The 16,257-nt window shown below is 35.4% G+C and overlaps 1 protein-coding gene across 8 annotated transcripts in view; it reads right to left on the bottom strand.

The window, feature by feature from the left end:
* Nucleotides 1–4,200: 4,200 nt before the first annotated feature.
* Nucleotides 4,201–16,257, bottom strand: part of LOC117211252 — a 94,217-nt gene continuing 82,160 nt past the window's right edge. For 4 of the 8 annotated variants that reach the window (XM_033454974.1, XM_033454948.1, XM_033454991.1 and 1 more), the window contains exons 2-3: nt 7,538–7,868; nt 4,201–7,020 (exon numbers count right to left, since the gene is read on the bottom strand). In XM_033454974.1, the coding sequence (XP_033310865.1) occupies nt 6,429–7,020; nt 7,538–7,868 (923 nt within the window). In that variant the 3' untranslated portion in view covers nt 4,201–6,428. Of the gene's footprint in view, nt 7,021–7,537; nt 7,869–8,300; nt 8,479–10,246; nt 10,362–11,232; nt 11,363–12,943; nt 13,252–16,257 lie in introns of those variants that run through there. The other 4 variants (XM_033454997.1, XM_033454957.1, XM_033454964.1 and 1 more) reach the window with 4 other exon arrangements.

Raw genomic sequence — 16,257 nt, forward strand, 5'->3', positions numbered from 1 at the left:
TCAATTATTGTAAGTGTCAATGTATCTATGGCAGTTTCACGTTTAAAATATACCTTTTCTTTTTTTCCTGAAATTGAGTTTTCGTGAGTGTTGATTATCGCAGCTGCGCCATCATAAGTTACAATAATGCACGTTAGAAGAACGTATCGAATGAACGTATGATACAAGAAAACGAGAGGATTGTACGACCGTTTTTAAATCGATTGCTCAAGACTTTTTAATTGTTAATCGTCCACGCTCGTTTACGTTTGTATGCCCAAATTGCGTCAATGAATTGTTACATTGTACAAATATTTATCGCGACAATGAGAATCGACCTTGGTACATGCAACGTTTTTAACGACAATGGCGAATTATTTAAGTAGTACTCTTTTTCGAATTATTCGATCGAACCGTAAAAAAGAAAGACGAATGTGTATTATATCGATGAACCGATAACGAAATTAATTTTTGTCAACAGCAACTGCATACTTCTCAGCAAATGAACGCTCGATAAGTGTATGTAGTACGATTATACGTAAAGGAAAATTGAAAGTAAGGGAGACGTATCGGGAAAGAAAGAAAGGGGAAGTGAGAGAGGAAAAGTGAGAAAGGCAAACAGTGTACGAGAGAGTGAACTGAGTTTAAGTTTTAAGAATTCTATTTTTGTGATGAAAAGAAAAGTGTAATTATCGTAGTCGAGAGGGACGGCAGGAATCGTCGAATGATTTTCACCTCAAAGAAATGTAATCGAATAGACATTTCTTCTTTATTCTGAAAAGAAAGCAAAAGAATAACCATGATTTCGATTATACAGGGTGGTCCCAGACATTCTTTTACGTTTAATAGGCCAATCTTGTAGCTGTATTCTATGAGCATAGTCGAATATGTGTATAGTGTATAGTCAAGTAAAAAGTACTATATAAACATTTCAAACATTATTAAAACGTTATAATACAAATATATAATACAATGGGAACAATAATGGGTTTACAATTACTATGCTATAATACAACGATAGTATTTCGATTTATTAACCTATGAAGATCACGTTGATGTTCATTTCATTCTAACGAACCAATATAATGCTTTGTCCGATATATTTTTCTTATTTAGTTATGCACGCGTGAAAATCGAATTGCGTGCAATTGAAAACTATTGGAGGCCAAAATCTTATCCTTTCCTTGTATTTCATATATTTATTATAGCTTTTTAACAAAGCTTTAAATCATCCATGTTCATATAACACTTTTTGTTTGGTTATATTTATAAAATATACTGACCAAGTTTGGCTGTTTAACTCTAGGATGCCCTGTATGGTTTTAACGTAAAGATAATCACGCAACATGATTAGTAGCAGGTTCACACAAAAAGTGTTAAAGAGCCAAGAAGCATTGGTATCCAATGATTAGCGTCTGACAAAGTGTAATGGTGTTTCTACTGGCAGTAGATGCGACAGCGCATGCCTCTGGCATGTACAAAGGCGAAACACATCGAAAACACAAAAACTCCAGTAGTACTTACGTACAAAGAAACTTAGATTCCCTGTTATTCGGTTCGATTTTTAGTTTATTACTAGGCTGTGGATTTTTATGAAAATTTTTACTAACACAATTATGGAATTGGAATCTAACTAGAGATTTCCTTTACACACTAAATATTATAATTAAGTTGCGGATTTTTATACAATTTATGGGAAATTCGAAGCTAATATAGAAAATGCATATAACATGTAACAATAAAAAAATATTCAAAATGAACTATTTGTAGTAGCATTTCATGGGGAAAATACACATTTACGTATGTTCCGTTACTTTAATTGATAAAATTGATAATAAAAATCCGCGTTCTAATTATACATAGCACTTTAATTTAGATATTTTGCATATTTTTGCAGATTACACTATGTACATTTTTTAATTTCGCATGAATCCATAAAAATTTCCTATCTACATATTACTGTCGATGTTCTCTTGACAAATTATTGACAAATTTTTAAAAGAAATCATTCGACGCGTTTCTGCAGTGAAGAAATATTTTTTGAGATGAACGACAGGTGCGTATAAATCGAAAATCGATAAGTGCTGAAACGATCGATCGATTTATACTTAGGAAAAGATATTTTATTATATGAAATGAAAAGTCGTGAACGATGTTGGCAATGCAAACGGGAAGAAAGCAATAAGAAAAAGAAGCAAGAAATTAAGTACGCGTTAAGTACATTGATAACATTTCTCGGTGTTGTGAATTTAAAAAAAAAAAAGAACAAATCGAATTTGAGTGATATTTGGCGTCAACTAGACACGATGCACACATCGTTCTGCTGTTTCTTCGCTAACTTCACGATATTTCGTACTCGCGAAGTCGATATTTGTACGAAACGATTTGTTCTATTGAATTTTATTCTTCTTATTCTCTTTTCTTGTCTTTTTTTTATGATATATTCGAGGACTCCATCGACATTGCAACACGATTAAATGGAAATACTGAAATTAAGAAAATAGAACGAAAGATAGGCGAAAGTATATCATTTGCTCGCTTCAAATCGTTTCGAACGTTTTCACGATTGCGAATCGAAATAAATCCTCGTTGATGATACAAACGACGACTACGGTTAACTACGAAAACGTGTTCACATTTTTTTTACACGATTTTATATCTGCGTCAAATAATCGCGTCTTTCTCAAATCGAGTGAATTCGTATTGTCGCGATTGAAACGCACAAATCATAACCCGGCCGAAAATGCCGAACACGGATGCGAGTCTTAAACGATGTAGAAATTTTTCCACTTTTCATACTTAAACTTACCGCCAATCGTAAAAGAGCGGTAAATATATGTACCGATTCGCAAACCGTGAAACCATACAATCACAATTCGTTTATTTCTTGAAAATGCGTTACTATTTATTTGGAAGAAAAATGAGAAAAAAAGATAAAAAATACTAATTATATAGTAGTTACTTATTTTCTAAATTCTAATTTATCGTTTTAAACGTAAAAAGAAGAACTTTCGTCCTTCTTAGACTTATCTTAGAAAGAATAATCAGGATAAGCCGATCGAATTTCCAGTCGATTTTTACATGTATTTCCGATCCGATTTCTTTTTGTTTTTCTTTTCTTTCTTTTTTTCGCAGCAATTTTCGACACTATATTCGATCTTCGATTTCGAACTTTCCTTTTTATCGAGGATCGAATGTATCGAAACCGATGTCGATGTGACGCGAAAGCAATCCTACACGTATACATATAATATATATATACACATACATGTATATATATATATTATATACTATATATATATTATATATATTATATATATATAAAGAGCAAAATACGAATAAATAAACGACGATGTGACACTTTGTGGCGTATACAATGACATCTTTTGAAAATTCGATACACACATCATTACGAACATTATGTTATTTAAACGAATATTAACACACGTTAATACTATCATGATAACCTTTGTTTATTTGATTCTAATGTAATAGTTATTATTAGTTCGCCATCCTTTGTATATATTCGCAACTCTCAATAAAAAAAGTACCAAAAAAAAAAACAATAAAATGAAATATATAGAATTATTCCTTTCGCCATAATCCATTTCCTTATACCAAATTTCAGATATCAAGATATATTAATATACTAGGGATTGTAACTGATATAACCAAAATTCTTCGTGTCTTTCTAATTTATGCCATCAAACTTCTTAAAATATTTATAATCTTATTTTCTTATTACTTACTACAATCTTTTTTATCGTTAAACCTTTCGTATCCTATACAAATCATGCATTTATTTTAATAAAGTCTTTTTTAAAGAACACTTTACAGAAGTAATTTAATGTCTTTAACTATGATTTAGAACTAAACGCTATGTAGAATATAGGATTAGACTAAAATCTGAAATTGAATTTAGCCTTTTTAAAGTCTATTAATATTAGTAAATAAATATTAATAAATAAAGATCGATATGTGTAGAAAAAGGAACCATTTGAATGAATTTTTTCAAAATCGCGAGCCTTTCATGTTGACTTACGTAGGCAGATAATGGAGCAATCAGAATCATCCAATCGCTACCGAATATTAACGACGTAGTACGAAGTTTGTCGAAAGCCGGTGCATAATGGCAATTTAAAAACGAGCGGCAAAACGTGGTGTGTAAAGTCTTTGATTTTGGAATTAAAGGGAGTGGAGTAAAGGAGAGCTGACAAGATATTATATTTCTGCAGTTTATTTGCAATTTGTTCATATAATTGGTAACTGATCTTGAATAACTAGTACTAAAAACCTAAACAACGTATGAAATTTTATACATAGTTATTTTAAGGGTGCTAATGTGACTATTTACAGTGTGAACGCGTCAAACCACGAATCGAGATGGTCCTTCTTCGACGCGATAATACGACTCACGTCGAGAAATTTCCCTCGAAAGGCGGTTTAGACGTTCGAAAGGAAGATTGGATTTCTCTTTGCATCGCTTTTCACGCTTTCGTCATTGTTTCTATTTCCTCTTACCGGGTTTACAGAACGGTACAAATGTTTATATGTACAATGATTCAATCATCGATTACGTAATATGTAGTTTCGCGGCTACCCTCACAGGTTACGGCACGAATCGTAAAGCAACACCGCGACGCTCAGAGGATTCAAATGCATCTGTTATTATCCTGTACAAAAAGATCAGGGGGTATTCCTGTGAATGATTCGTTAAATTTATAATATGTGCAAAACGTATAAAAGTGGTCAGTTTAAACAAAATGTAGAAAAAATGATTGCACGCGTGACATTGATCGTCCAATTCCTTTTTAGCACTTTTGTGAATGGGGACAGAAACAGATTAAGACGGTATATTTCCAAATCAGCTTAAAAATGGCATAGTCAAGGAATTCACCTAGACTGCACTGATTATGAGTTTATAGAAGAATCATGGCGACACTGTTACGAATTAATCAACGCAGAGATGGTCAAGTGTCGCAGATCGATTTCGAGTATTCACGTATCTGTGTAGTAATAATATATTCGATGTTCAAAAACGATTTGCGACATGTTCCGGTATTCTTCTGTGAGAAGAAAGAAGGGACAAACTATTGCACTGCACAGTGTCCGCAAAATCCATGCTAACGTACATCTTACAAATCCGAACTTATTACATACCTTTTTTTAAAAACAATGATTATAAACAGTATGCATACAGCGTGTATATAAATCATACAGTTGCGTAATTCGACGTAACAAAATTCGTCGTTATACAAATTGATACTAACTAATGAGTTTCATCATTAGGAATAAGAAGGAAAAAAAGTGTTAACTAAAAAAAATGCCACGCGAGAAACACAAACGTTCAACGATTATCACTCCGAACAAGAATATCGCAAAAAAGAAAAAAAAAACGCAAAAAAAGAATAAAATAGTTTAATAAAGAAATATATTTTTTACAACCAACGATTTTTCGCCATCCGACAACACATTATCTGTTTGTGATTTACGAAAGAAAATCACACATTGGATAATGGTAATCTGTCGATGTTCTAAAATTCACTTTTCATTGTCTGTAGAATCACAAGGGAAACCACGAAAAAAAATTAAGGAAAGAGAAAGGAACGATAAAATATCGTTAACAAAAATTGAAGGCCCATTGTGGCATAATCGCGCGATAGTGAAATTCATTCGATATCGGGCGCACTTCGCGTTTACATCGATTTACAACTACCCTAAAGGCATTTATACACAACAGACGCACGCGTCTCATTTTTCTTTTGTGTGTCGGCGCTTATTCACTTTCTCCGGAAATATCTCCACTATAATATAATCGTTAACGTGCTCTTAGAAACGTACTCGAATATATACAAATTATATATGTAATGCGTGTTTCAGAATATTTTGGTACCGATGCACGTACAACCAACAACGTTTATATCAACTATTGATGACGTACACATCGACAACACTCAATTGAAGCCAGACTTTCATCGAACCGAGAACTGCTGAAAACGCATTTCATCCACTAAAAGTACTTTACTTATCCCCCACGCAGTCTTAAATCGTTGACGGCTGCTGAACGACCAAATAAAAAAAAAACCCAAGGACGATGAAAATAAGCCTTACGCAAGCCTACATATATCTTTCTCTTACTGGTACAGCTCGGTATCAAAAGTTCGTCCTTTGTGCTTTCCCAAATATTAAAGAGAGACCACCCTCTGATAGGTCGTCCAGCCGTGTCGACGATGCTCGTGCCATCAAGTCAAAGCCCCATAGATGGCGCCATATTCTAGACAAAATGTTCACCCCCCCCCCCCCAGATCTCAGGTTCATCCTCGCCGTGGTTCCTCGTATGTGCCGCGAAGCCGTCTACCCGCATCATCGTCGTTATCGTGTTCGTGGTCATCTTTTTCTGTCGAGCCAGACACGACGAGAGGAGGGTGCTCGAGGCACGAGGCTCCCTTCTAGGTTTCCAGTCCAGGTACTAAACTGTGGAAGGTCTGGATATCGTGGAACGCTCTGCCACAACTCTGATTGTTGTTCCTCTCGAATTTCGCCAAGTCAAAATGTTCGTCCAGCGATTGTAACTCGACTAAACGTTCTTCTAGACTCTTGGCGGAGTCTGCGAACCTTGCAAAATCGCAGATCCTGTCAGGGTCGACCACGTCCGAAGCCTCCATTATGCTGCCTACATCGGTAGATCTAGCAACACTGGTTAGTTGACTGCTAGTGTCATCTAGTTCGGTAGGGAACATGACGGAGTTACAGCAACTACTCGCGGACGTGCTGGTGCTAGTGGTGGTGGTTGTGTTTGCGGTGCTACTGCTGATGATCGTTGTTGTCGACCGAACATCTACGGAGCCTAGACGATCCTCAGAGTACACCAGATGGTGATGATGCGGAGATTCGGGTTCCTGGACTTCGTCTATATGAGATAGTAATCGCGGAGTAGGTGGCAGAATGTAAAAGTCGCTGAACACATCGTCCTGAAGGTCAAGATCATCGTGCCTCTGTCGCTTGGGGCTGATTCCATCGTTCCGCGTGTCATCGCTTAATCTGAAAAAAACGAAAATGATATGGGTTGTTTCGGAAATTATTAAGAGACGGCAGCGAGAGTAGACATCGTGCCCGAAGGTATTGCGCAACCGACACGCGAGCTGTCGCTACTTGCGCAATCTATATTATGTAAAACAAATCTCTAACAACAGCGAGCAAGATCTGCCACTCTTCTTCCTCTAGAACGGGAAAGTTCAACTACGAATTAGTTATTCTGAGCATCCTCTGACCTCTTTCGAAGCTATTTCCAAGAAAACGCAACCGTTCACATAGGTTATGTACAAAATACAAAAAATATATCTATAATTAATTATAATCGAACGTTCAGCTAAAACTTCGTTTTGGGACGTACTATATTTGTGACATTTTTTGCAACATATGATATCTTCTGTCAAGTAGAATCCAAAAATGCTAATTTTAAGTGAAGTTTTATGCATATTGCGCTGCTATAGTTTTATAACTGATATCAGCAAGGATCCTTGATATTTGAAAACTTTGATTAAATAGTTTCTCTTACCTCTTCCTGGAGGACGTTTCGTCGTCTGTTACTCCGACGATAAGGTTGCTGGAGACGTTATTCTCTTTCGTGGAATCATTTAGATACGTGACCACCGGAAGGCCGTAATTCCTTGTCTTTTCGTCTCGGTTTTCACGTTGCAGTCGCCTGACGGCGTTGTTTATGAGAACCGATCTGCACAGGCTAGCCTCTGGGTCCTCGATCCTCCTTAGCTTACCGGCTGAAATTTTAAGCAAGCGACGACGTTCCTCCCTCGCACGGTACTTGGCCGAAATCATCGTTGGTCTGCTCCTACGAATCACAAGGTCTTCCTCCAATCTCATCTTAGCGTCTGAAAAATAAGGAACAAAAAATTGTTCATTTTCGAAATTACAGCTCATATTTTAACCCTGCTTCTTAGCAGGGTTAAAAGTCTATCATATCAGTCTATCTGATCCAAATATGTATTTCTAATTTTATTATCATTTCTGTATTCTATTGCTTTCTGTGAATAAAGTAGTTCGAGAGAAAGAAGATATTAGGAAACATACAAACGAGAAAACAAGAAGAACAATAAAGTTGATAAAAAAATCTACTGATAAAATACAATATATTTCATTTCGAAGAAACAGGTATGCAAATGAAAAAATAAAATAGTAACAAGTTTATATATTTGAAATACTGATATTTTCTTGTATTGTATTGTTATCAGTCCATTGTCTTTAAATCTAGAAATCTGAACATGTAATAGACAAGAGAAAAAATGTAGACATAACGGTATTACCGAGAGGCGGTAAAAACGGCGACCATAGAGGGCAGTCTAGCGGTACGTAAGTATTTACGTGTTTACGTAGTGCGCGCTCTATACCAAAAATTGACCAAATTTTCTCATTTTTTCCGCTATACAACGACCTGCATCTACTGAGTATGCACTTCTGTTGAGCCATAATAAAATAAACACGAGAAGCAATTTCATTAATATGTGTTTTGTGATTAATTCCATAATATATGGCGAGTTTAATAATAACTATAAACAATAAAAATATTAAAAAGTTAAAAATCAGTTTTATTTCTATATCAAACATATAACGATATACTTTCTGGGAATTTAGTTGCTTATATAAATTATAACCAGTGTTTTATGTGGTTTGACTAATTAGCAAGAGTGATATCCTTGTAACTCTATCGCATGAAATTAGAGCACTCTCGACAGAAAGAAACAGAGATAGCAATTGGTTAGTGATATCGATGGTCAACACTGTTCGTTATGAATAATTCGCTTGCAAATTTCTCGTCGATGACGTTCTAACACACTTCACTCCGGTTGCACGGTTGCCATGAAAATGGGACGTAATAAGTAGCTGCAACTTGAGCAAATAAGCGTTCGTGATCGATGTTGCACTTTTCGTAATTCATTTCGCAAAATGAGAACAAATTCCTCGCTTCGTAACGTACGGATCTGCCCGACCAACTGATGATACACAGTTGCATTTATACACATTTCGTTTACTGCCTAATAAACCAATAAAACGTACTCTGTTGATAAAAAGTTGTTAAAATAATTATTTAAGTTTAAGTGGAGATTGTATACGAATTGATACGGTGTCAATGATCCTATAAGCATGATCCGAGCATGCGTGAACGATTAAGAGATGCGTAATATACTATTTATAGGGCATATACTTTTTATATGTATCAGAGCAACGGGATTCTCCACTGTAATAAGTTTCACAGAAAAAAATATCTTAAAAAAGCTTCTAACACTTCAATAAGGTCATGGAAAATTTTCATTTGCAACAGGCACTTGCAATATTTGAATATTCGACTTTTTAAACGTACCGCGCTTTCCTTTCGAAAGAGGAAGTAACTTCTAAGTTGATTGAAACTTTCGTTGCATGCTATACGCATGACAGAGCTCTTAAATTTTGCAAAGTGACTTTGACTTTAGTTTTCTTTCTCCAATAATTGTACAGTTCCATATGACAGACGTGTAGGTTAGGTTATACAAAGTTGACTATAGGAATTACACAGAATCAAATCGTTCGTTACAGTAATGGATCAAAGAAACTGCGTAGAAAGCAAATAACTAAATCCGTGGTCTACGAAAGGCATAGTTAACCTCCATCGATATATTCGCGTGATTAATTGACAGTTATACATTCTTCCTACAAAGTGAGTCACATTCGCGTTTCCCAACCTAATAATCAACATTTAGTAGGAAGATGAATCTCTATTTCGATGATTTCCGCGAATAACCGCCTGAGTCACACGTAAACGGAAATAATTCTGAAAATAAATTGTTCAATTAGCCGACAGATGGCACCTCCAATACCTTTACAAGCCAACAAGATGGCGGTCATGTACATTAAACAAGTTGAAAAAATATATAATTCGCGCTGACACTTGTTAAATAACTTTATCTCGTTATGAAACGCTAATTAATGGAAAATCTTATTATGATGTGATTGATTGATTGTAGTGCCTCAAAAAATTGAATACTGATTTTGAAAATGCGTCATCCTAACAAATAGACTCTTTGACAAGTGTCAATAGTGTCTAGTACGGTTATGCGAATTAGATGCGGAACTGTCATCAAAAGGTTATTTAATTAAGTCGGGACGGAAAATAAAGAAGACTGATGCTACACGAAGAGACGATTTTACGCTCGAAATGCACCTAAGCTAACTTTCTCCGCAGGGAAAAAACCACCATGGATACACGTTACCTAACCTGTAAAGTCTGCTATGGAGTCGCTGACTCGTGCGCGTCGTCCTCTCCCTTCTCCCACCGGTAAGTTTACTTGCACGTATACATATATACATACATACATACATACATACATATAACGCCCCCCGTTTTCTCGTACATTGTACCTTCTCTCTCTGCTCCTTCGTCATTTTTATACGGTACAGTTATTTGAAACAACATAACTGTCAATACGATCGACATTATTTATGCGAGCGAGCAAATTCAAGTGGAAAAAGGAAGTTCATTGATCATGTGCGGATTATTAAATTAAATTAATATTGAATCTGTTAAAATATAATATGAATCCGATTTAGACGAAAATTAAAACCGTCGAATTTTTATATTTGAATCTTACTCTCAATATAGCAACAAAAAAGAATTTATGTTTCAAGAAGATTTAATATAAAATTGAAACGGAACATCATGCATACCAATAAGACTTTCTTCATACTTTGTTTAAAATGAAGATATTTAGAAAAATTTAATTAGATTAAAAATCAGAAATGGCCGAAGAAACGTAAAAAGATTAACGAAGTAAAAGGAAAAATGTAAATGCTGCAAATTTTTACGCAAGTTCATATTTCTGGGAATGTAATTAAAAGAATAGAAGTTCGATAGAAAATTGTTTTATCTACCAAATATTATAAAGAGCATTTATAATATTTTTGTCCGCAGTCTATCTATAATTCTAACCTATATCGTTTGGATTTTAATTATCATGGATTCCGACCGGAATAAGTCTAGATCGATCATAATGATCGAACAATAATTTTTATGCCCCAATTTCACTGGATACCATCCAATCCTTACGAGAAGTATTTTAAAAACTGCGTCACTTCGATGCCGTTACATCTAATCTTACATCACAGTAACATAGTGTTTGGCAATTAAACGAAGCTTTGACCTCGGTCGGAATTAGATCCATTTAAACGCGTCATTCTAAAAAGTTTCTATAAGTGTTGAAATACTTTCGTGAGCCACTGTATGAAGCGTGAATAAGGAAAGGGGCATCGAGGAGCTCCATATTGAACCGTTCAAAGTAGAAAGCGGTCGGTGCACGGGGACGGCCGGGTCAGACACCATTGCTGTCCGCGACTGTTCCCTGCAGGGGCCTTGAAAGGAATGCGCAACTAAAAAGAAATCACCGAGGCACTTTTGCATGCTTATAAATAAATGCGGACGCTGAACCTAAGTATGTACACTACCGTACATAAGTATTTGAATACTTACAAATCATTGCAAATATATAAAATATGTTTTAAATAAAATTATTTAATTTAATTTTTGCCTCTGATTTTATCTCAAGCATATCACCACATACAACGTTAGTAGATATGTATCGATAAACACAATAGTTGATACTAATTAATATAAATAGATAGGTAATAATTGAACGTAAATCAAAATTACTTTTACGGGAACACCTAAATTAAGTACTTTAAGTACATATGTCTACTCAATGTTGAAATCTAAGGATGATTGGAATGTGTTTCCAACCATATTCTAAAAGTTTATATAAATTTGTTGTAGTGTCAGCTATTTAATCAAGATAAATATGAAATTTCCTTTAATATATGAAATACTTCCTTTCGGCTTCAATTTAGCAGGACATTTGATCCCAGTTGTAAGAATGTAATAGTAGAAAAATATTCTTCTATCATAACGTAAAAAATATAACAACAAACATCGATGTTTTAATTGGATTGTATCAAGTATCCAAATACGCATATGCAGAGTGGTGTACATTTCTGGTAGGAAAGCAAAAGAGTATAAGTAAAATTTTTGTCAATCGAATAAGTACACCAATATGTTCTACATTGCTATCTTTTGCTTGTTTTAGTAGTACAAGTAAATTTTCCATGTTTCCTGCTCTTTCACTTGAAATTCTGATAATATATCAAAAACCTAATACCTGATCGCACTTTATTATAACGAATAATTATCATACTAATTTATACTCATATTAAATATTATAATTATTATATTAATAATTCTGATTTATACTCTTGTGCCCGCTAATCAGAGATATATCAGTGATAGTTTCTGTCATTTCACCCGTGATACTTATCACCGCTCACTTTATTTTTTTCACAATGGATCGCCGCAGTTCGCGTCTCTGTTCTCTCCGCCGAGACAAAAAATTACGAAATATCGTCCTCGGTACTTTTCCACTTCCTTCGAGATAACGTGATGCAATGTTTGATGAATTGCAGAGATAATAATTAGTCAATAACCGTCTTTAATGAATAATCTAAAAATTTTGGTCACTCTGTTTTATCGACAGAGAATATGTCTTATCGGGCCCATTTTTCGCGTTTATAGAGAGCGCGTGATGCATTCATTAAACGTTGATAAATATATTTATAATCGAAATAGAACTTCATTACAGATTACGCTTTGCTCTTAACATTTTGATGCACAAAGTTTCACTTTATTGCTATATAACTGGAAATATTACATTCGTTACGAATATCTATAACAAGATTTACAAGGAAATATGTATGTAACTAGTAATTCGACGTAACAGAATCTGATTCAATAGATTTTGTTGAATCACCATATCGTCACATTTAACTCGTTTAGTGATAGCAAACGACTAACTAAAACGACTGTAGAATGATAAAAAAGAAAGCGATACACCATTTAACAATGTTATAAGTCGACGATGTTGAAACTCACTTTCGAGCTATGCAAAACTGTAACGTCGGCCATGCACTCACTACACTTTCCACATTCCTTCGAATGACACGGCCAAAGAAAATGGAAAGAAATCCAATAGATTAACGACGTGATTGATAACAATATGTTTTTAAAACATTTGGTAAGTTTACACGACAAGTTACGATTATCACTAAGAAAATTTGTTTTATGTAAAAATCTACGTGATGTAAAATTGCGAAATCAATCGAACAAAATCCGCAGTTCACATCAGACTTGGTCGGTGTCTGGGACTGAACTGTGCGTCACGCGTAATCGCGGCATACGTACGACGACAGACCGACGACAACAAAAGTGTTTATCGGGCGTCGCGTGACGTCACGATTGGCCGTGTGTACTACGCGCGGCTCGCGCATGCGCGCACCAACGAACACAGCTTACACACATCTACATACAACGCGTCGTTTGTCTTGCAGTCGAAGCGTGCACATTTAGCGACGAGAAAGATGCTATCACTTTCTCTTTTTGCGTAAAGGAATCGTATGGAATACATATTTACAAAAGACAAACAAATCGATGATTCCACGAACAAATTCGTTTAACATTTACTTTTTCTTATGCTCTAATATCCGTGTATTTAAAACTCTGTCCTCACTGAAGCAACAACGAGGACCATTTTGACGCCTCTTGTTGCTGCATATCCAACAAACAGCAGGTTATAAAAATACTTTGTCCACATTGCAGCAACATAATCTGAGGAACAGTTAGGTTTTGTTTCCGCCTCAAGGCTATTTGTTGCCAGCAGCAAGAATGCATTGAAGGAACATTTGCTGCTATTGTTACGCGTTTTCTATTTTCCGTTGATCTCTACCGCCCCAGACGGAAACCGACAGCAACCGGCCATATTTGTTACCGACGACAGAAATACCCAGAAACTTGAAAAACGTTCGATAACAAGTTGCGACTTTTTTGAGAAACATGAAACAGTAACAAAAAAGTTTTATCGTTGTTGTATCAGTGGAGACAGGACTTAAGGTTATGAAATTACGGACGTTGAATTTCAGACGTTTAAACGATCATTCGTTCGATGTAATTTTGCATATTTACCGACAGAGGGTTATTAGCAACGTTGTTCCGGAATACTAGTCGTTTTGTTTTTGTTCGAACACATCGGCAAGCACTTAACTGAAGATACCCTGTACGATAGTGAACAGGTAGCGGTGCGAGTGCATACATAAACACGTATGCGCGCGAATCACGAGTAAAAGATTCCTGGCGGAGCTCGTTAATTGCGCCAACGCAAGTACTTTTACTCGGCTCGAATAATGAAACAAGCGAGTTTCTTTTTTCGAGGCATCCACACCGTCGTGCACGTCACCCGTCAGCGCCCCTTTGAATTTCATTCGAATTAATGCGTTTCTTTTAAATCGGACCTTGTGCTTTATCTCACCGCGTGCGCGTATCTTTGATAATACCACGAAAAAAGAAAGATAACCACCACTCGGCAGCCATAGATTTTACATTCGACATTCTCATGACTCTCAAATAATGCATCATAAAAATATTGAATGATGAAATTTAATATGACTGTGACAGTGGTCATCGGTGGTCTACGTTTTACTAAATTTTCTTAGAATGAGCAAAATAAAATAAATCATATGGGCTACAAAACGAGTTAAGTAACATTGTCAGAAAAAAATGCACAAATGCAACAGAATATTTTATATTGTATAATATCTTTGAAAAAATTAAATTGATAAAATTAAAAAATATATAAAATTTGCATGATAGACAATGTGATAATTATTCGAACAGGTTGAAATATTGTCCGATTGGATCTAAACAGTGTTTCAGGAAAATAAAGATTATTTTAGTTTTGTGTAAACGTAGTTAGCGATTCCGAGAGGAGTTGAACATCAAGGAAGTGGATGTCACGATACTCTGTGAAGAAAGATATGTTCTCGAGATAACGTTGCTCGAGAAACAAAGATTCTTTAAGATTCAAGCTGATAGAGCCACGACTCGTAGAAGGCTCGTTTCCATGAAGGACGCGGTACCGTTTCCCCAAGCCCGTTAGACCTTTTTCAACCATTTCTCTCCACTCTTTTCCTGTAGTTACTGTCTTTCCTTTTTTCCTTTTTTTTTCTTAAGCAAAAAACATCTTTTACGCGACAAAATCGTGCAAAACGTAATTTTTGTGGTTAACAAATTCATGTAAAAATATCATCGTTAAGGTTATGTCGATTTTTCGTAATTTAACAAATTTCTTCGAAAGTTCTACGGATTTAAATTATACAAAAAGGTGGCGTTGAAATTGCACCAGCCAATCGTTAAATAGGCCGTGACCATTCGGACGACTTTCTCTCGTAGCCACAATGAGCGAAGACATCGGAGAAAAAAAACTGCTCGTATTTAGAATAGTCCCTGTTAGTAACCGTAAACGAAAGTGTTGCGACCTATCGTAACGATGCCCCGACTAGAGCGACATCACCGAGAAACCTAACACAAAATCGAGATTTCTGAAAAACAGTAATGTCGCTTAAGATAACCTCAAAATAGTCCATTTATTCGTTTAGGATTCTATGCTACTCAACCATGATCGATTAGTTTCGATCGTTTCGAATTTATTCGAACATATATTTACAATTGAACCGGAGACGTTTTAATATATCGACAGCGCAACGACGATTTTCATATTTATGGGGAGTTCATAAAGGTAAACGGAAGTAGGGAACGTGATTTCATATTTAATGCGATTGGATCAACTGGTTATAAAGGATTATTTTAAGTAGACTGGTATAAATTCATGTAATTCCTATAAATTGTAAAAGAAAGTCTAACAGCGACCAATTAGGTTGCTAGTTTGCTAGAGGAGGACCCACTTTCTCGTGAACTAGATATACATACCAAGGACTCGGCGATGACACGAATTCAAAAAATGCGCATATTGATGCTTTTCGATGATTACGAAACTAAATTAAGGTAACGGACGCAGAAAATAAAATATGGAGAGCTTGAAACGTATTATTACAATTATTACATGTTGTAGAATATATGAGATAGAGCAAGCTAGTCTTACGTAAAATCAAATCGACCCAGTGACGTGTTTGTTAAGTTTAAGAGCCATGAGCGCCGATTAAACGACCTTGGTTTCTTCCAAGTCTTCGTTGTGTATCGTCGTCCACGAATGTCGCTTGAAACAAATATTTCTGTATTTCTCTTCTTTTTTTTTGGTGGTAGAGAAATATGCACACACTTTTGTTAATCGTTCGCACGAGTGAAATAAAGCGATATAAAAATCTCGATAATTCATTTGCAAGTAAATTGTTTCCATA

Source organism: Bombus bifarius, unplaced genomic scaffold (assembly GCF_011952205.1).
Source record: "Bombus bifarius isolate JDL3187 unplaced genomic scaffold, Bbif_JDL3187 scf7180000007970, whole genome shotgun sequence".
In the NCBI taxonomy this organism is placed as follows: domain Eukaryota; kingdom Metazoa; phylum Arthropoda; class Insecta; order Hymenoptera; family Apidae; genus Bombus; species Bombus bifarius.